Genomic DNA, 22,832 nt, shown 5'->3' with positions numbered 1-22,832 from the left:
ACAACAGTACTGAGAGAATGTTGCAGAAATGGAGATATAGGGTTGTACAGCATGGAAACAGACATTTTGGTCCAACTCGTCCATGCGGACTAGATATCCCTAAATTAATCTGCTCCCATTTGCCAGCATTTGGTCCATATCCTGCTAAACCCTTTAAATTCATGTACTTGTTATCATTTCAGTGAGACATTAAACACAGGCTGTGCCTACTCTCTTAGGGAAGATGTAATATACCCAAGGCACTTCCTCAACAAAGAGCAGGGTGTTCTCTTGATGTGCCTGCCAACATCCATCTCTCCGCTACTGTCTCGAAAAAATAATAGCTTAATTAATTTAGTTGCTGAATGTGGGATTTTGCTGCAGTCAAATTGCCCGCTGCATTTCCAGTATGGTAAAAGTTAATGAACTTCAAAAAATATATACTTTATCTTGAGGCTGTGAAAAGTATTGTCCAAATGCAAGTCATCAACATCTGGCAAATGCAATTCATTGTAACATTGGAAACTCTGTAGCTGAACCTGTTCACAGAATTCTCCAGCTTGTTTTTCAGAACACGCTGTATGTTGGTAGTTGACTGGTCACTTTGTTTGAGATTTCAGTTCCCAACTGTCCGCCTTCCCAACTGTAGGAGTAAACGTGGCAACTTGTGGAACACTGATCAGGAAAGATAGAAAATCAAAGAATTCATTATGGCAAAGAATGATCTGGGTGGGATTTGTTATGAGCTTCAGAAGAGAAAACTCTATTGTCTTTCCAAGTAATTTCCTTTAGTTATTTTCATAGAAATATTTGTCCCAGGGAGCAAGTCCTTCCAGGTAATGAATGCCTGTCCAGGGAGATCTCACACTTCCCGTTAAATCACATTCATCCTCTGCAAAATCCTACTGAAAGCACATTCTCTTAATTTAAGAAACATGTGCTATAAGAATAATGTTCGGGATATCTTAAGTCATAGTACACTTATAAAATGCAAAACCTAATAATGCTCAGAACAATTGCAGAAACAGGCCATTCAGCCCAACATGCATGCAGTATTGATACTTCACACAAGCCGCTTCCCAACTTCCTTCATCTCGCCCTGCCAACATATCCTTCCTTCCTTTTCCTTTCTCTCTCTTGTGCTTATCTAGCTTCTCCATTAAAGCATCAATGCTATTTGCTTCAGCTGCACCATGTAGTAGCAAATCCCAGTCTTCTCCCTGCAATTAACTTACCCATTAAGAAGATAGATAGCTCTGTATATCTGGATGTTTGTATTTGTGACCTACGCCCAAACTATATGACACTGGGAAAACATTTTAGATCTATAACTTAACCAAAATCTGACCCCTGACCTGAAGAATTGGCACCATTAATGTTTGCTCTGCAAAATGAATGCTGTGCAGGCTAAGAGTGTAATACACGCACATCAATCTATTTACTGCTATCTAGCCGCTACTCTCTTTATTTATGTGTCTGTTAGTATTGGGTAGGATTGGGTCAGTACATGCAAAAGCTGTTCTGCGCTTGGAAATACCAGAAGGAAATTACTTCAAGATGAGTTTTTGAGAAATTGAAAGCAGTTTTCGAATCTGAGCCATCTGAGTATTATTGGATGGTGTGGACACCAGTCCGTGGAGGTGCACCATCTTTCAGAGATTTATGTAAGCTTTTCAATAGTGTCAGTTCTCACCAGCCTCAGATCGCCACATGAGCTCATGGAGAATCGCAACAAGCTGCTTGCTACATGCCTGTGATCTTGGCTTGCAGTTTTGCATCAATCCAGGCTTCAGGTTGATACATTGCATCCAAAAGAGCATCCTTCAGGGCAGTTTGTAAATGCTGTATGAATATAGAAGGGAGAGAAACACCTAAGATAATGACCAAAGCTAACTTCATACCACAACCCCACTGCCAACCCGCCCCAGTGGTCAGACTCCTACCATCAATAATTTATAGCATGCTCCTGTAAAAAAAAAGTGACCGTTGCAATTTTCAGAGTTGTTCTCCTGAGGATGGAGAAGGTTAAGAGGAGACCTAATAGAGATTTCAAACCAACTCTTGACCCTTCTGCCCTTGCAAATTACTGCCTCATCTCGAACATTCTTTTCCTCTCCAGAGCTCTTGATCATTCTTCCAGCTTCCAAACCCCTGTCCATCTTTCCTGGAAAGCTACACTTCAATTCCCCTAATCAGATTCCTGCCCCTGCCACAGAACCAGATTGACTGTTCACTGAGTCACCAACTGCATGCTATCTCACTGTGATGAAATTGAATGATATCACCTCATCTTTCTTCACCAGTCTGTTGCTTTTGAGATGCCTGTCCTCCTCTGCTGTGACTCTGCTCTCATCCAGCTGGGTGGCACTGCACTCACCTAGTTCCTTCCCTTATCTCATTCTAGCACAGAAAGGCACCTGCAGTGGTTTTTTTTCCCTGCTCCCACATTGTGCTGTCTGGTGTTCCTCCACAATCTTTCCTCAATCCTGCTGTTCTCCATCCATGTACTATTCCTTACAGACACTGTCTGAGAACCCTACCACCCATCGCTCAGATAACTTTATCAGAAGATTATGTGTTCAAGCCAAACTCCAGGATTTGAACGCAACAATTTTGGCTATCATTACTCACAGTACTGAAGGAGTGTTGCATTTTTAGGTCAGCCATCTTTCAGGTACAATATGAAACTAAGGCTTTGTTTGCCCTCTTGGTGGCTACAAAAGAACTCACTGCAATTACTTTGTAGATTAAAAGGTGAGATCTGTTTCACTAATGTCTGTTAGGAATGGAAATTAATATCCTTACATGGTCTGACCTACATGTGACTCCAGAGCAACAGAAGTGTGGTTCACTCATAACTGCCCTTTCAGCAATTAGAATAGGCAATAAATGCTGGCATAGCCAGTGATGCCCTCATCCATGAATGATGTGTTTTTTAAAATCCCCAGGTATCTCAGCCAATATTTATCTTTTAACAACATCATGAAATCAATCATTTGCCGTTTATTTTGTGGGATCTTCTGTATGCAAATTGTCTCCAGCATTTGCTACATTCCAACACTGAATGCACTTTGAAAATACTTCACCTGTAAGTGCTTTGGGACATCTTGAGTTCATGAAAGGCACTATATAAATGCAAACCTTTCTTTCATGTAAAGTGGAACTACCTGAGCAGATGTCTAAACTATGCTAAACTAGTCAAGCAGCATATGTTGAGAAAATGGAGATAACATTTCAAGTTGAGATAATCTTTCATCAGAAGTGAGAAAACGATCAAAACGTCAGAGATTTTAAACACAAAGGGCCTGGGAGGTGACAGGAAGAACAAAGTATAAAGTCTCTGAGAGGGTGGAGGGCAGGGACAATTGAATAACAAATGATTCCATGTTGCAACAGCCAAGAGAGTGGGAACAGGTGTAGTTTAAAAAAAACAAGATGTGCACAAATGAGATGTCAATAGCAGCTGTCTGTACGCAACATGAAGGGATAAAGGCATAAAGAAGATAAAACCAAGCCAGCAAAGCAAAAGCAAAAAGAAAAAGGCACAAAGAGAGAAGAAAATAAAACACAGAACAAAGTGAAGATAGAGATTGTCATTTTAATTTTTCACTTTGATTCCACACTGACCTCCATGTCCATGGCCTGCTACAGTCTTCCAGAGGGGAGCTACACCTTATCTTTTGACTTGACTTTATCTTCTGGGCTTAACATTGTGTTAAACAACTTTTCGATCATGACGCCTGAATCCACCTTATCCTGTGTTTTTTTTTGCTGCACTCTTCTTGTTTTGCTGACTTGTTCTTGTCTTTGTTTCTTTGTTTATAGCTCGATGTTTTGGAGAGACTGCTGCTGTATAGCTGTTGATGCCTTATCTGGACATATCTTTTGTTTCTTCACTCTGCCCATTCCCTCTCCCTGTGGCTGTTGCCTCATGAAATCCTTTGTTATTTATTCTCTCCTGGCCCTTATTCCTATCACAGAGCTTCCCTTTTGCTCCCCTTTACCCCTCTTAAAACACTGACATTTCTACTTTTCTTCTGGTTCTGATAGGAGGTCATCTTGTTCCGAGATATGCTGCCTGGGCTGTTGAGTATTTCTAGCAATCTTTTGATTTTTTTTCTGTTGTACAGATTTCTATCATCAGCAGCTTTCAATTTTATTTTAACTCTCTTCCTATATTGATGGACTTTTGATGGGGAGGGCTTTTAAAGATTATGGGATCCAACATGGTTAGATGGAGGTCAAATAAAGACCAGCCATGATCTAATTGAATGGCAGAACAGGTTGAAGGGTAGAATGTTTGTTTTTTCTTATTACTGTATTCCTCAGCAAACATTTCACACTCCGCAAACCTTCTCTTCTCCAATCAACTAGACTGACAGAATAAAGGGGGCAATGTCTAACTGTGTAACCTTGAATGTTTTGACATTGTAACTTGTTAGAAGAGTCAGTTGAACTAAAAAATTAAGTATTCATGCATGACAGAGTGTCTTAAGAAGAGTTTGTTTTAAAAGAAGAGGTAAATAACTTAGTAGCTATCTGGCTCCACATAGAATGTGGTGGTAATTTTATTTTCCAACAGAAGTAACTATTTATGTGAAAGTATTGAGTAAAGTGCCTGACAGACATCATGCATCCCAAGAAAGATGGGTGGTTATTATAGATATTATTGGTATAATGTATGGGGGTTATTGGACATCCAGAGTATATTAGGGATGAGCTTATAACTGAGTGCTGAACCCTAACCAATAACAAATTTGCCCAGTTTATTCCTTCCACTATCAAAAGGCAAATCTGCCCTTCTCTGTTCAGCACTGAATCAGGTAACAGTTGATAACAACTAAGCACAAAATCCGAACCCTGATTTAGAAATAATGATCCACCCAGAGATTATATATTCTCATTGCACTGAAGTGCTGTTTCTCTTTACTATTTAATGTTTAAAAAGAATGTTGAAATGCCTAGCCAGTATCATTAATATGTTATAATATTTGTCTGAAATAAAACAAGTACAACATCAATTACACGGCACCACCTCAAGGCACAAAGTAGCCTGGCACTCTAATATGAAAGCTGTGAAATGCTTTTTAATGTATATTTAACAACAAAGACTACAATGATCAATGATTTAAGATCATTCTCTCCTTTTTGCTTTTGAGAAATATCCTGATAGAAAGAAATATAACTGTGCATGTTGGAACTGTCATTTTTAAAAAATATTTGCTTTTAATTTAGGATGGTTCTAGGTAGTTTGATTTGCAGTTTAACTTCAGAGATCTGATTCTGCCTGTTGAGCTGCTGCATTGGACTGAGCCAAAGTTATTTATGTCCTATTTGGAGTGAAATTATTCATAACTTATGAAAACAGTCTGTAATCACCCAATACTTTGCAAAATGTGCCAAAATGGGAGTACGGTGGCTCAGTGGTTAGCACTGCAGCCTCACAGCGCCAGGGACCCAGGTTCAAGTCCAGCCTCGGGTGACTGTGTGGAGTTTGCACATTTTTCCCGTGTCTGTGTGGGTTTACTCGGGGTGGTCCAGTTTCTTTCCACTGTCCAAATAAGTGGACGTTAAGTGAATTAGTCAAGGGTAAATGTAGAGTAATAGGGTAGGGGAAGGGGTCTGGGTAGGTAGCTTCGGAGAGTCAGTGTAGACTTGTAGTGCTGAATGGCCTGTTGCCACATTGTAGTGATTCCACTCTATGATTCGACCTATCTTGGGGCAGTCATGAAAGCTACCATTGCTGAGGGAGACATTATTACTTTTATTTATCCTGTTCAATTTTTGTTAAATAAGTTGCTGTTTTTATCACTCTGTGTTGTCCTTTTTTGCTTCACTGTTTGAGGAAAGACAAAAATATTGTACCTCCAAATTCTTTCCCCTCCTATGACATCGTGTTTGTAAGGATTATAGTGAAGCTTGTTGGTTTACTCTGAGTCTGCACAGCAAGTGTTCCCATATTAATAAGCAATGTATACTGAGCATCTGCATAAAAGAAATCATTGTGTTTGTAATAGCCGAATCTTAGGTGGTTCATTTCATAGAGTCCCAATGGTTTTCACTGCATTTGCTTTGACATTATTAAACTCTGTCTCTTTCACTAATAGTGAACCTAATTACCACATTTGCATGGCAGAAAAGTTTGCTCTGTGAGTCGAATGGGATTAACAATCTTTGCATGCTGCTTGTGGGCCTCTGCTGCATCAGTAGGACATTTGTAGCATTTTCGCAAATAAGAGTGCTGTAATTATGCGAAATCAATAAGTTTTTTTTGTGTTTGTCTTTGTTGTTTCTTTGATATGGCCTGAAGGATGCTGCAGGCAAGGTGCTGGACCGCTGGGCTATCATGTCCCGGGAAGAAGAGATCATTACCCTCCAGCAGTTTCTGAGATTCGGAGAAACCAAATCCATTGTGGAGCTGATGGCCATCCAAGAAAAAGAAGGGCAAGCTGTGGCTGTGCCGACTTCAAAAGCAGATTCTGATATCAGAACTTTTATAGAAAGCAACAATCGGACGAGGAGCCCTAGCCTCCTGGCTCATCTGGAAAACAGCAACCCTTCCAGCATCCACCACTTTGAAAATATCCCCAATAGCCTGGCATTCCTACTTCCATTCCAATACATAAATCCCGTCTCCGCTCCTTTACTCGGCCTACCCCCCAATGGTGTCATGCTTGAGCAGAGCCTGAGGTTGAGAGAACCCAACCTTCCTATCCAGAATGAGCACGTGGAGAGCAGTGAGTCAGAAGTTTCTGTTTCGCCTTTTCGAACTGACCAAACTAGCAGCAGGAACGCCCTCAGTAGCATTATCAACATTGAGCCCAAGACAGAGCAGAGCAGGTTGTCTCCAATCCATACACCAACAGCTCCCACAAATGACCTGGTCAAGACTGACAGCTCTAAAAGTACTGTTCTGAACTCAAAAATTCAGAGGATGAAGAGAATTGGACTGACCCCAAGAAAGGGCAGAGTGGTCTGCAATGCCTGTGGTAAGACTTTTTATGACAAAGGTACCCTCAAGATCCATTATAATGCTGTGCACCTGAAGATTAAGCATAGGTGCACAATTGAAGGCTGCAACATGGTTTTCAGTTCCCTGAGAAGCCGCAATCGTCACAGTGCCAATCCCAATCCACGTTTGCACATGCCAATGCTGAGGAACAACAGAGACAAGGACCTCATCCGAGCCACATCTGGAGCTGCCACTCCAGTCATATCCAGCATCAAATCAAACTTAAGTCTCACATCGCCAGGGCGACCATCCATGGGCTTTAATTCCTCTTCAGTCGATCCTGTCCTTCAGAACCCCCTGGTTTTCCCTCCTCTTAAGACAGTGGAACCTGTCCCTCCATTTTACAGGAACTTGCTGACATCGGGAGAAATGGTGAGCCCTCCAACATCGCTCCCATCCAGTCCCATAGTGCCCACCCTCGAACAGCCTTGCGCCCCCGAGCTAAATCCACCCATGGCTCAGGAATTGGCAGCTGACCTTGCCCCCAAGAAAAAGTCTCGCAAATCGAGCATGCCCGTCAAGATTGAAAAGGAGGTGATTGACACGGCTGATGAGTTTGACGAAGATGACCAGGTGAACGAAAATCATGTCAACGATTGCATCCAGGACGAGGAAATGACTGATGCAAATTGTCATAAAGAAATGAGTCCGAACATTCATATGCATAGCAGCAGGAAAGCGGATGAGGAGAGAAGCCTTGGTGGGTTTGAAGATAAGCAAATGGGAAGCATCACTTCAGAGGAGCAGGAGCATGACCGTGACTTTGAGGATGAATCTGAAGGCTCCGAGTCTAAAATGTGCGACAATCCCACAGAAAATGATGAGCAGGCACACCGAGAAATATTTGATAAGGAGGAAATGTCAAGCAGCAAGCCTGAAGACAAAGACTGTGTTTCCCCTCAACCACAGACTATTAAAATAAAAGAAGAGTTCACTGACCCAACCTATGACATGTTTTACAGTATCAGCCCGTACGGCTTATACAATGGAGGAGGAGGAAGCATTGCTGCCCTGCAAGAAGGCTTCTCTCCTTCAATGGGATACAGCAGTCCCCAGAAATACTCACCAGAAAGTGAACTCTGCTCCAGCCCTGATCCTAAGATCTGTTATGTCTGCAAGAAGAGCTTTAAAAGTTCATACAGCGTGAAGTTACACTACAAGAATGTTCACCTGAAGGAGATGCACGTTTGCACAGTAGAAGGTTGCAATGCAGCATTCCCATCCCGCAGGAGTAGAGACAGGTATTTGCATTTGACTAATTTATTGTGGAATGTGTTTGAGTTTTGTATCTGCTTGTTAGCTGAATGCCATTCACTGAAAATTAAGTGTTTTCTTTCAGTGTCTTTTTTTCTTGCTGTTTTTATTCATATTTTTCAAAATTAATAATGTAGTTAACTGTGATTTTATAAATGCTGAGAATGTGATGTAGGCCTGTGGTGAGGTTCTTTGATCTCCTTCCCTGCGAAATGTTAGGGCATATGTTTGTCACAGAACTTCCATAAATCTCTCTGCTCTCCTCGGGCAAATCTGAGATCTACCTCTGGTAAAATGTCTCAGGTAAATCTAGCACCTGACACTTGCAGTCAATGCTACTTCCCTTCATTCTGCTATACAGGTTATGACACCGTCAGTCAATGTAGTTATGCTGTTTTCAGCTTTCCACTGACAGCCTAATTCCCCACTTTATAACTCACTTGTCCCTCCAACATCAGCTTTGTACAGGAGGAAGCTATTCAGTCCCTCAAAATCAATTCTGCTGTTCAGTTATATCATGACCGATCTGCATCTTCAGCCTATCTACCCAAATTTGACTCATAACCCTAAATCACCTTACCCTACAACAATCTAGCAATGTCAATTTTGAAACTTTCAATTGACTTTCCAGCTTCAACAGCTGTTTGTGACACTGTTCCAGATTTCCATGAAAGAAATGATCCCTAAATGGCCCCGTTTAAATTTTGACATACGTTCATACATTTACTTGTTCTGAATACCTCCCCTGGGGAATCTGTACTGCACATGGTCCAATGCCAACATATTCTTCCTGAAATGCACTGCCCATATAAACTAAACTCGCCTGTCACAGGAAGATGTGAAATTTCAATTTTTAATCTAGCTTCTAAGTTACTAGATTGGTAACATGACCATTGTCAAGAATGTGCTGCTGGAAAAGCAGAACAGGTCAGGCAACATCCAAGAGCAGGAGAATTGATGTTTCGGGCCCTTCGTCAGGAATGAGGCTTGTGGGCCGGAAGGTGCTGAGAGATAAATGGGAGTGGGGTGGGGCTGCGGGGAAGGTAGCTGGGAATGTGATAGGTAGATGAAAGTGCCGTTGGAAGTGATAGGTCAGAGGGGAGGGTGGAGCAGATGGGTGGGAAGGAAGGAAGATGGACAGGTGGGACCGGTCAAGGGGGCGGTGTCAAATAGGAGGCTTACAACCGGGATAAGGTTGGGGGAGGGGAAATGGGGAAACTAGTGAAATCCACATTGATCCCATGTGATTGCAGGATCCCAAGGCGGAAGATGAGGCATTCCTCCTCCCGGTATCGGGTGTTAACATGACCACTATACGATTGTACCTTCAGCATACAAAGTGAGAAAGGGGGAAGTAAATTCAGACATCACACAATGCACATAACAATGGTCAGATTAGGATTGAGAAGCTGATTTTAGGTGAGTGAAAATAAGAATGTGTCAAGAAAAGACTGAACACTTCCCATCATGGGGAGGGAGAAAATTAATATCAGCAAATCTATTGAGGATTTTCAGGACATCTCCCCAAGCCACTCAAAGGAACAGTTATCAAATAGAATTCGATAGAATTAGACAAATGGTTAAGTTCAAGGGTAGAATTCCAGAGCATTCGGGGCCAGGAAGCTGAAGTCATATCCACCAATTATAGAGCAATTTAAATCAGGAATACTCGAGGTCAGAATGAAAAGAAAATAGGCATCATTTGAGGGTTCTGTAAGAACATAAGAAGTAGGGGTGGGCCTTCACTTCCATGTACCCAATGGATAATCAGTGAGACCATGGTTGATCTTCTACTTCAATACTATCTTTCCTACACACTCCTGTGTGCAAGTACTGTGTATTTTAGAATTAGATCAGCTCTCATTCTTCTAAGTTCCAGAAAATGAGGCCAAGTCTATATAATCTTTCCTTGCACGCTCATCAGAAGAATTAGTTTGAACCTTTGTAACACTCCTCTTGTGAGAAATCTATCTTTCCTTGGACAGGGAGGCCAAAACTGTGCACAATATTCCATCTGTAGTTTCATTGAGGTGCCATAAAATTGCAGAAAAACTTCCTTGCCCAATATTCAAATCCTATTGTTACAAAGGCCAGTGTACCATTTATGTTTTCACTTACTTGCCACGTTTGCATGTTGACTTTCAGTGACTCATGAAGAAGGACACCCAAGTCTGTTCAATGCTTCTCAGTCTCTCACTATTTACGAAATACTCTGTATTTCTGTTATCCTATCCAAGTGGATAACCTCACAATTTTCTATATTGTAATCCATCTGACATAATTTCATTCACTGGCTTGGCCCTTCCAAAATCCCTTTGCAATGTTCTCACAACACCCTCTCCTATCTAATTTTGTGTTGTCTGTAAACTTGGAAATATACCATTTAATCATCACATTCAAATCAATTATAAAAACTGTAAAAAGTCGAGAATGACACATCTGTTCCTACTCTGTTTTCTTTGTTAACCAGTTCTTGGATTATGCCAGTAATATTTCCCCCAGTCTCATGTGTTCTAAATTTGTTTATTAACCTTTTGTGCCGGACCTCATTGAAAGCCTTCTGAAAAGCCACACCCAACCAGTTTCTATTTATCTGTTCTGCTAGTAACATTCTCCAAAAGACTCTACCATAGAGTCATAGAGATGTACAGCGCGGAAACAGATCCTTCGGTCCAACTTGTCCATGCCGACTAGATATCCCAAACCAATCTAGTCCCACCTGCCAGCATGCAGCTCTTATTCCTCCAAACCCTTCCTTTTCATATACCTATCCAGATGCCTTTTAAATGTTGCAATCGTACTAGCCTCCACCACTTCCTCGGGCAGCTCATTCCATACACATGCCACCCTCTGCGTGAAACAACTTCCCCTCAGGTCTCTTTTGTATCTTTTCCCTCTAACCTTAAACCTATGCCCTCTAGTTCTGGACTCTCCCACCCCAGGGAAGTGACTTTGTCTATTTATCCTATCCATGCCCCTCAGGATTTTATAAACCTTTATAAGGTCACCCCTCAGCCTCCGATGATCCGGGGAAAAATGCCCCAGCATATTCAACCTCTCCCTATAGCTCAAATCCTCCAACTCTGGCAACATCCTTCTAAATCTATTGTGAACTTTTCAAGTTTCACAATATCCTTCCAATAGGAAGGAGACCAGATTAGCACGAAACATGATTTCCTTTTCATAAATCCATGTCAATACTACTTACTTTTACCATTGTTTTAGAATCCAAAAAATTTTAAAAGATGACTACCAATGCATCTCCAATCTTGGCTGCCACCTCTTTCAACACTTTGGGATGTGATTGTAATATCCAGACTGTTAAGTCCTATTCATTTCTCTAGTACTGTTCAAAATATTAATACTTTGCATTGTTCAAGCACATTTTAAAATATTAACATCTTTCAATTACTGATTTAGACTGGACCTTAGATTCTTCTTTATTCCTGGGAGATGGTGGGTGGGGAGAATTAGTACTTTCCTCTATGAAGCCATGATGTGGAGGTACTGGTATTGGACTGGTTTGGACAAAGTCAAAAATCACATGACACCAGGTTATAATCCAACGGGTTTATTTGAGAGCACTAACTTTCGGACTGTTAGCACCTGATGAAGGAGCAGTGCTCCAAAAGCAAGTGTTTTTAAACAAACCCATTGGAGTGTAAGCTGGTATCATGTGATTTTTGACCTTCCTCTTTGAAGACAGACATGAAGTATTTGTGTATCTTTTCTGTCACTTCCTTAAAACCCATTACGTGTTCTCCTCGCTGTGCTTGTAGTGAATCCACTTGCTTTATGATCATCATTTCATTTTTAAATGTTAAAAAAACTTTTACAGTCCACTTTTAGGTCTCATTCATTTGCTCAGGATTAAATTTAGGTTATGGCCCTGGAGGGGATCACAGAGTTGGGTTGGTGGGTGTGAGGTGGTGGCAGCCATTGAGAGATTTCAACATTAGGATGAAAATGTTAAAAGTGAAGGGTTTAATGCATTGGGACACAATGTACGTTACTGAGCCCAGGGAGTGATTGGAACTGAAAAGTGATGCTGTATTTGCTCGTTCTCAGAAAGATGATGAAGGAATGTCTGTATACATCTATATATATATTATATATACATTGACAATCTTATTTTGTGGAATTCCCCTTACACCTTTGCAAATTTATCAGGTGCATTTGCTAAGCTATGCACGCTGGAGGAGCGATTTGGCAAAATTACCTTAAGTCCCACAAGGTCAAATAAGGCAAAATCAGCTTCGAATTCTTGTTCCACAACACTGTCCCTGGAGTTTGGATGGAACTCAGAAGGGTAGTTGATGATGCCGCCTGCTAATGGTCATTAAAGGTGGCTAATCCATGAATAGCCACTAGAGTTAATCTGCTGAACGGTGCAGGCAAACTCACCCTCACAAAACCAGCAGCTTCAGAAAAAGAGAGGGAGGATATGTGAGGGGCTGGAAACTATAATCACAGATCATAGAACCCCTACACTGTCGAAGCAGGCCATGCAGCCCACGATGCCTTCGAAGAACATCCTACCCAGATCTACCCCATTCCAGTAACCCTGCCTTTCCCATGGCTAGGAGAAAGTGAGGACTGCAGATGCTGGAGATCAGAGCTAAAAATGTGTTGCTGGAAAAGCGCAGCAGGTCAGGCAGCATCCATGGATGCTGCGCTTTCCCATGGCTAACCAACCTAACCTGAACATCCCTACACACTACGGGCAATTTAGCAAGGCCTATCCACCTAACCTGCTCATCTTTGGACTGTGGGAGGAAAGTGGAGCTTTCAGAGGAAATCCACCAGACACAGGGAGAATGTGCAAAAGTCACCCAAGGGTAGAATTGAACCAGGGTCCCTGGCACTGTGAGGCACCAGTGCTAGCCACTGTGTTTGCTTTATTATTTTTCACTTGTGCTTTTGTATTAGAATAAGGGAGAAGATAAAATTCATTGATGATAATACTGAAGGGGAAAGAGAATGAAATTGCAATGAAGAATCCAAGGGCAGTGTTAACAAGGATGGGTGCTAATTTCTAATGGTTCAACTTAATATATCTCCCACTGAGTTCCCAAGTCTCGCTGCCAGCAGTGGATTTGCTGACAGTCTACAATTAACAATATAAATCTGAGTTGTAGGCACAAAATTCACCAGCACTCAAAATCATAATTTGTTTGCAATATTTTGTCAAAACAGAAAACTTAATGCTTGGATGTAACTTTAAGCAATTTTGAAACAATAAAATCCAAATCTAACAGTCACAAAAATGGAGAATTTTAAAAGAAAATTTCATCCGTGCGATGGTGCTGATAAGGCTATTACTTCCTAATTGGCCCTTAGAAGCTGCTATGAGCCACATTCTTCAATCCCGACAGTTAATCTGACCTTGTGTAGTTAGAGAGGGAATTGCCAGGCAAGCACTAGCTTAAAAAAAAGACACCACTTTGTCTAATCCGATTGTCGGGGGTTTTTGGGTCCCCAGTCCACTCATTCTGACTATTTCTTGGAGACCTTTGCTAATGGCATTTGATCAATGACGGTGTTGATTACAGTGAGAAACACTAAGCAACCAAGTAAGTGATTCAGCAAGAGTATCATACCCTCAAACTGACACTTTTGTATCAGTTTGTGACCTCTTCGTCACATACAGCAGGTTAGGAAAAATAGTAATTAAAATCAAACCAATGCCTCAGTTAACAAAGTGCCTCTCAGCCTTTTGCTAAATCTGAGCTTCATGGAGGTGACAGCAACTCACCAATTATGAAACTCTGTACAACTCTCCAGTCTCTGAGCAGTTCTTCAGCCCTCACTGGAGATCACATTTCTTCTGTTTCCCATCCTCAACTCCATCTTTCTCATTTAAACGCTGATTCTGATCATTGCAACACATTCGCATTACTGGACTGATGAGAGAGTTACATTTCTCAGTTGGAGAATTTTCACGTCATGTATCTCATTCCACAACATAATTTCATTGGAAGTATTGGGTCAGGAGTGGCTATTAAGAAAATACTAGCTAATTCGCAAATCAACTAATTTAATTTAGAAAATCGTCTAATAAATAGAAGCATGGCAGGGCACCTCAGTCCCATTGAATATGCATTATGTTCCAAATGAGAACTCCAGGATGCTTTTCAAGACCTGGACAACCACATGCAGGAAGTGTTGTCTGTTTGAACAGCTGCTGGCATCACTGCAGTGCATCTGTGAGGCTAAGGGTTTTATGGATAGCACATTTCTGGAAGAGGACATCTTATAGTTTGAGAAAATGGAGACATTGAAAACATGACTGAACACCTGATAGACAAAGATGACTAGACAAGTTATGCAAGAAAATCCGGGGCACATCACACTCTCCAATCAGTCTTCATTCAGGACACTAGTGAAAATGAGTGACCCTGTGGTCAGTGCAAACAGAGCCACTGCATTGGTTCAGTGTTTTTTTTGGTCAGAGTGTTGGGAAATGGGCTGCATCTGCATAGTTAGAGGAAGAGGCAATGATTTGACTTAAAGAAAAGGTGCAGTCTTACGTACAGAGTTTAGGGACATAGAAAAGAGTTTAAATGCTTTGTAATCTTCAAATTACATCTAGTGTCTCATGCTGATGGATATAGAAATGATAGGATAGGCGGGATGACTATATGGCTGGAGATCATACAGGAAGGAGGATCTTAGATATCCGACACAGTGACTCTATTTCTGCAGGAGATCGCACCTGAAGAGATGAGGTGGATTGTCCCTGTAGAGAGCCAGAACCTGGGTCTTTGTGAGGTTATTTGTTTATGAGGAGAGTGGTAGCTGTGTAGAATGCTCTGCCCCAGAGAGCAGTGGAGGCCCAGTCTCTGGATTCATTTAAGAAAGAGTTGGATAGAGCTCTCAAGGATAGTGGAATCAAGGGTTATCTGGGGAGATTTTAAACTAACTCGACAGAGTGGTGGGAGTCCAGCAGTAACATTGAAAAGGAAAAAAAATTGTACAAATAATTTCAATTGTACCTAAATCGGAAATAATAAAATTTTAAGTTGAACTAAAACAGAAATTGCTGGAGAAACTCCAGTGGAGTCACAAAATGTTAATTTTGCTTCCTGTCCCAATATGCTGCCAGACTTACTGAGTTACTCCAGCAATTTTTTTTTGTTTAAGATGTCCAGTGTCTGCAGTTATTTATTTTATTTTAAGGTTTTTAGTGATTTCAGAGTAAGAGGGAATGTGGTTAGGTGTAAAGTAGTGATACTGTATATGATACCAATGTGCGATTGGAGGTAATAAGGTTGGTGATCAACAGGTGGAATTAGTCACATGGGAATATGCTGTTGTGGCAATATTGGAGTTCTGACTCAAAAAATGACAGCGAAATGATGTGAAATGGTCCACATTACAAGACAAATGGGAAAGTTAGTGAAGGAAAGAAAGAAGGATGGGTAGCAATATTATTTAAGGAGGCATTATGCAATTGAAACAAGTGAATATCCTAGAGTGGTGCAGTACGGAATCTGTTTGATTTGAGCTGTTAGAATAAAGATATTATTAAAGGATTGGACACTCTGGAGGCAGAAAACATGTTTCCGCTGATGGGTGAGTACCGAACCAGAGGACACAGCTTAAAAATACCGGGTAGACCATTTAGGACAGAGATGAGGAGAAACTTCTTCACCCAGAGAGTGGTGGCTGTGTGGAATGCTCTGCCCCAGAGGGCAGTGGAGGTCCAGTCTCTAGATTCATTTAAGAAAGAGTTGGATAGAGCTCTCAAGCATAGTGGAATCAAGGGTTATGGAGATAAGGCAGGAACAGGATACTGATTAAGGATGATCAGCCATGATCATATTGAATGGCGGTGCAGGCTCAAAGGGCAGAATGACCTACTCCTGCACCTATTGTCTATTGTCTATTGTCTATTAGTGTGTGTGATCTATGGGCCACCAATGTATTTATAAGGTTCTATATCACAGGCTTGAATTATTTGAATATGAACTGGGATTGCAATAGTATAAGGGGCAGAGAAGGGAGAAAGTTTCTGAGATGTGTTCAGGAGAATTTTCTTGATCATTATGTTTCTAGCCTAACAAAGAATACAGTGTTGCTGTATCTGGTTCTGGCAAATGAAGGGTATCAATATAGGAACATTAAGGGGTACAGTGATCATCATATGATAAGATTGAAAGTGTAGAAGGAGCAATCTAGAGAAAAGAGAATTTATGACCACCTTCAGTGGGTTGAGACTGATTGATTGGTGTATGTTAAATACAAATGAATGCTTGGCTGGCCAATACTTAACAAACATTGGTTGTCACCATTTCATGATTCTAAATTTTTTGGGAGACCGGAAATGGCTGAGACAGTCTGACAGCCTCCTTGAACAGCTATGATGGTACTAGCAGTGCATTTTCCAGTCTGAGGTATACTAGGCTAAAATGCTCAATTAGTGGCTATCAGGTAGACACTAGCACCAAACCCAGGAGAAAAATCTTTAACCAGAGAAAAGATGGAGAACTGGACAGCCACAGTGGCTGTGATTCCAGCATAACTACAACCTGGAGGTCTGCGGCTTCAGAAAGAAACAGATGCATGAATGCATGTGCACAAAGATAAGCAGCCACTGAAGAATACACACTAATGGAGGGTTCTATTGAGATAGCACTGCACTGTGTGTCATAGAGTCAGTACAGTGTGGGTATTACATTATTGGAAGGTCAGTACTGAGGGGGTGGTACCCAGTTTAGGGGTATAGTAAAAAGGAAATGCTGTATATGGTACTAAGTAAATACTGCACAGCTAGAGGTGTAAAACTGAATGAGTGCTGCATTGTCGAGGGGTGAGTGCTGAGGGAGTGCTGCAATATTAGAAGGACAGCATTGAACTACCAAGTGTCACTGTTGAGAGATTAATTCAAAGGTCAGTTCTGAGGGAGTATTACACTGTTAATAGACTGGTATTGAAAGAGTGCAGCATTGTTAGAAGGATCATACTGTTGGAGTGCTGCATTTTAGAAGGGCTGGGGCAGTACTCAGGAAGTGTTGCATTGTTGAAGATGCATTACAAAGGTAGTGCTGCACTGCTGGAAGACCCCATCTTTAAGAAGAGATGATGCACCAAATTCCTGTCTTCCCTTCAAACTCTGTGACACTATTTAGAATAAGAGTAAAAGAGTTGTCTGAAAGTGTCATATCCAATATTTATCTCTCAAAGAATGTCACCAAAACAGATTATCTAGGTAGTGATTTTAGTAATTATAACCAGAATATGGCAAGAAAGGACAGAGAGTTCAAATTTAACAGTGCATCAGCAGATAAGGCCAGAGATTGGAACGGGGTAGGGTTATGGTTAGGAGTAGGAACATGGTTAGAAAAAGAAACAGTTGAAGGCAGTTAAACAGTTGCATATGAATAATTGCAGCATTTGTATGAATGAATTGCTAGCATGGATGGACATAAAAATGCATAGCCTGAGAGTCATTGCAAAAATAGGGTTGCAAGGTGACCAAAGCTCGGACCTGAATATTGAATTGTATTTGATTTTCAAATTAAGAAGCAGGAAAGGGCAAGTAGTGATGTACCTTCGTTAATTAAGAAAGCCCTTAGAACAGATGTAGAATCCTTTTGGTAGAGATAGGAAATGTAAAAGGTCACTTTCAGGAGTAATTTACAGCTCCCTAACTCTAGTTATACAGGAGGACAAAGTTTACAAGAAGCAATAAATGTGACATGTAATGATCTTAAACAACTTTAATCTACGTGTAGGTTAGGACATCAGATTGGCAAAGGTAACTTGGAAAATTAGTTCTCAGATTATTCAGGATAATTTCTTAAAAAGCAGGATGATTAAGAGACAACAGGGAGCTGCGCATTATAGACTTAGTAATGTGCAATGAAACAAGACTAATCATAAGCTCATAGTCAAAGAGCCTTTGGGCAGTGGGTTTATTAGACTGATGGAGTTTCACATTCAGTTTGAAGGGGACTTATGCATGTCTAACTTTAATATTTTAAATCGAAATAAATAAAATTATAAGGGTATGAGAGCAGAGTTGACAAAGGCAACTGGGAAACTAGTTCAACATGTGGAACTGTAGAGATGCAGTAACAGACATTTAAGAAGATAATTAATAATTCTTGGGAAAGAATTAATCCATTGAGAAATAAAAAATCTTTCAGAAAGGTGCACCGATTGGCTGCTGCTTTACAAAGAATTAGTAAATTTCAAATGACACCACATAAATGCAAGTTCTTCCATAAAAGTAATTGCCTGTCTAACTTTTATTAAGATATTTGCAAATGTAATTATTTGCCCAAGGTTGGTTGAAAAGTGAGGAGTGAAAGGAAGCTCTCTTTGATGAGCAGCACTGAGGGTTAGGGCAAGTAGATCAAGGATACAACACCCAAACCTAACCCCTGTTTTCCCAGAATGGACATGCAAGAGGTAGGTGTGAGGAGACTTGCTCCATTTGACATATCAGCACCAGATCACAGCTCTTTGCCAGAGGACATCAGGACATTACCATTGACTGCACATCGTAAGTAGGCTCATTGTTGTGTCCATTACTATCAGATAGGGCAGCAGATGAAGACTACCACAGCATAATAAAGGCTCGAGATAAAGAAACAGCATGATACGGTACCATGAATCTCCTAAAAGTAGTTACCTCTTCCACACCATCTACTCAGCTCACCAAGTCTGCGTGAAACATTATAGCTCAAAGTAGAATTGCTAACAGTATGACACATATCTTTCAAGACCATAACATTTAGAGTATTTCAGTTCAAGCAAGTTTCCTGATGCAAAAGTATATACTGACATCGAATTTACATGCATTTTATAGGCATGTCTGTGATTGAGAATAATTCATTTTAATTTGTTCTTATCAAGGCTTACGTTTATTGCCAATTTCAATTGCCTTTGAGAAAATGGTGGTGAACCAATATCTTGAAGCATTGGAGTCCATTGGGGGGGGCAGTACACACACAATGCTGCTCGACAAGGCATTGCAGGATCTCAATCCAGAGACTGTGATAAAATGACAATACAGTTCCATGTCAGGAGTGGTTTGGAGAGGAACTTCCAAATCTTGAGTGCTTTTGGCTTCGAGGTTGAAGAAGTAATAGGTTTAGAAGGTGGGGCTCCCCATTACCTCAAATTCTTGAGAATATTTTCCAACAAGAACACTTGGACAGCTCTGAAAGGGTTAAAACAAAGCCCTGGGTGACAGCCTGGTTCCTCAATTCTCCTATGCCTCTACCACTCCCTGGTGGAGTTTGTTGGTCAACTTGGAAGTTCCAACCTGCATGACACACTGGCAAATCTCTCTGTACAATTTTCTGGAATTCCCTGTTCACTTTAGTCACTGAAGAGCAAGAGGAATTTCCCAAAGCAATTATCCTTCTTACTAGGAGCGTTTATTTCAGAGACACTCTGAACTGATAAAAAGAAAATCAAAATCAAGTGAAAACTCAGTCCAAACAAACACTTAATTTCTGCCTCTTGTTGCAGTTTCTTGACATTCAGCTAACTTATTAAAGTTCTTTGAGGAAGTATCAAGCTACGTGGATAAAGAAAACCTGTAGATATGGTGCACTTGAGTTTTCAAAGAATATTTGATGAGGTGCTGCATAACAAGTTTGCTACATAAAGTAAAAGCTCATGATGCAAAGGGTATATTATTAATAATCCCCTCATTAGCAGAAAAAGAGGATTGTCTAGCTAATAGGAAGTTATGTGTGGGAATAAAGGGGTCATTACTAGTCTGGCAAGCTGTAGCTCTGGGATCAGTGCTGTGTCTGAACTATATATAGTCCATGTCAATAGCTTGGATGAATGCATGATAGCTGAATTTTCCAATGACACAAAGCTAAGCATAAATGTAGGTTGGAATACTGTGTACACTTTTGATCGCATCATTTGAGCAATTAAGTGTTGTATTTGAAATTTTTCAAGAGAACATGCACTCAACTAATTCCTGAGGTGAGACGCTTATTGTCCAAAAGGCGAATAGTTGGGTATGTATCCTTTGCAGTATAGAAGGATGAGAGATATTCTTATTGAGACATAGAATATTCTCAGGGATCTTGATAGGCTAGATAGTAGGAAAATGTTTCCTCATGTGGGGGAAACTAGTACACAGAGGCATAGTTTAAAAATAAACGAAGTCTTCCTTTCACGATGAAAGTGAGGGGAATATTTGTGGCTCTCAGCATTGTTAGTTTGTGGCATTTTCTACCAAGAAAGCAGTTGAGACGTGGTCATTGAATTTATTCACGATCTATTTAGATACATCTTTGATGAACAAAACAGCCAAGAATTATAGCAGCACACAAGAAAGTCGAGTTAATCAGATCGACCATCATCTTATTGAGTGACGGAATAGGTTCAAAGGGAAGAATTGCCTATCGTGATTCTGATTTCTATTTTCATATGTTTGTTTCTATAAGAGTAATTGACACAAAGAAAAATCCTTCAAAAACTTATGAAAAGTAAAAGGTACCTCCTGCTGCTTGTTATATACTGGTGGAGTCTATTTGCTGTACTCAAAGGCACAGCTCCTTGGTTGTGTACTAACCAGTGCAAAGCAGCAGAACAATCAAAACAGAGAGATGCATCCCACAACACAACCTGTTTGGCACTCCTTTAATGATGTTCATGCTATGGAGCAATAATTCTGCCGATTCTACAGGCATGCCTGTGTTGGCTCTGCATCAGCAACCCTTCTGTCATGTCTCTGTTCCTTGCATGTCTCCCTCTGTCCCTGCAACTCATATCTAGGTTGCATCTGGCAAAGTATATTAATTCATTTGGGGTTCAAATGTTATATCATCCAATATTCAAATATTCTACGCTGGAGTTTATGTTTCTTGTTTTTTTTTCCTACGTTAAGGACCATTGGCTTCATATCCCTGTCTCTTCTGGAAAAGCAACCGAGTGATAGTAAGGTAGGATTAGGAGTAGACATAGGTCATCCAGCCCCCTTTAGCCTTTCTGTACCATTTGATAAGATAATGGCTGGTCTCATTGTGTTCACAGGTCTACTTTCCTGTCTGCTCATCATAAACTTCTGGCACCCAAACTTGGTTTTCAAATCTAGGATCCTGGGAGTTAGAATTTGAGCTCTATTAATTAGGTTAGCTGGACTGGTGTCTCCATAGAATGTTTTTCAAACCTTCAGTTCCCTTTCTCAATTAATCCGGCTCTCTTTTACTAAAACTAACCAAAAACCATTGCACATGGTAGAGTGTGACTTACATAGCTGGCACCACTTGATAGTTTACATTTTTTTAAATTTATAATTTCAGACATAACTAAATCATTTTACTCCACAGCACACATATAAACTGTTGCAAACTACATTTAGAATGAGTTTTGCAAAACACATAAAGGCAATGCTGGAAAAATGAAACAAGGAAGGAAGGATGATGAATTGGGGATGAAAATCTTACAATTCTCTTTACTAAGTAACTGAAAAATTCTGAATACATTTACACCATCCCACGCCATATACAAACCCATTATGTTTATATTCTTCTGTAAAATGTCTCCATTCTACACTGTTTGACAGCTCAGTGGGTAACACTCTTGTTTCTATGTCAGATGATCATGGATGCAAGCTTCATTCTAGAAATTGAACACAAAAATCTAGACTAACATTCCAGTGCATACTTGAGGGAGTGCTTCATTTTTGCCTAAGCTCCTAACCTGCCCTCTCAGGTGGGCAGTATTTTAAAATTGAAGATGAGCTTATGCATTATTTCTAATGTCCTACACAATATCTATACATTAATCAGCACACTAAATAGATTACCTGGTCATTTACCACCTTTGTTGTTTGACAGAGTTAGCTATGCTCAAACTAATTGCCATATTTTCTACATAACAGTTTAGGTACAGTTAGTTACTCCACATTGTCAGTGAACTGCTTTGGGATGCGTAAGACACTACTTTTGTGCAATTTTATTCTTCATTAGCAGAGGTCAGTGACTTGATGGCTGTACACAATTTGAGACAAAATTTGCTGGGCTTTGGATTAACTTCATTTTGTCAACAAAAAAAAAATCTGCAGCCTGTTTATTGCCTTGTTGCTTAGGAACAGTTACATGTTGATAATAGAAAATATCTCTTCTTTTGTGGGGCTTTTTGAAGCAGGGATGTGGGGGTTCTAGCAATCAGGTTGGTTTTGAAATATTGGATCTTTGCATGTTTGTTGGGAGACCGTGCAAATCACTTTTATGATATTGGAGTAAAGGACTTGAATATGTCACAGAATTTCCTGATCGTAATTGTTTTTTCTAGTCTCTGCCCACTTGGTAATGTTGAGTATTGTGATGTATAAATGAGTGGAGATTTTAGAAATAAATCCTTCACGAAGCATATCATGTTACCTCCCATGTATATTAGATGCACCTATGTAGTAGATGCAGAATTTAATTTGCAATATCTTTTGGCACAGATTGCACACTGATGTATCTTAAAGCAGTTACATATCCGGCTTTGCTCATTGACTTTTCCTGGCATCATTTCACTGCGAATAGCTGATTAAATGTCTGTGGCACTTCTAAATACTTTGATGTGCTACAGACACAGTCTCTGCGCAATACACCTGCAG

The 22,832-nt window shown here is 40.4% G+C and overlaps 1 protein-coding gene across 7 annotated transcripts in view; it reads left to right on the top strand.

The window, feature by feature from the left end:
* The window catches only part of bnc2 (basonuclin zinc finger protein 2), a 756,635-nt gene that overhangs the window by 584,078 nt on the left and 149,725 nt on the right, over window positions 1-22,832 (top strand). For all 7 annotated transcript variants that reach the window (XM_060840003.1, XM_060839984.1, XM_060839964.1 and 4 more), the window contains one exon: window positions 6,290-8,232. In XM_060840003.1, coding sequence (XP_060695986.1) covers window positions 6,290-8,232 — 1,943 coding nt within the window. The remainder of the gene's footprint in view (window positions 1-6,289; window positions 8,233-22,832) is intronic.

Source organism: Hemiscyllium ocellatum, chromosome 2 (genome assembly GCF_020745735.1).
Source record: "Hemiscyllium ocellatum isolate sHemOce1 chromosome 2, sHemOce1.pat.X.cur, whole genome shotgun sequence".
In the NCBI taxonomy this organism is placed as follows: domain Eukaryota; kingdom Metazoa; phylum Chordata; class Chondrichthyes; order Orectolobiformes; family Hemiscylliidae; genus Hemiscyllium; species Hemiscyllium ocellatum.
This window is presented reverse-complemented; position numbering and strand designations above follow the sequence as displayed.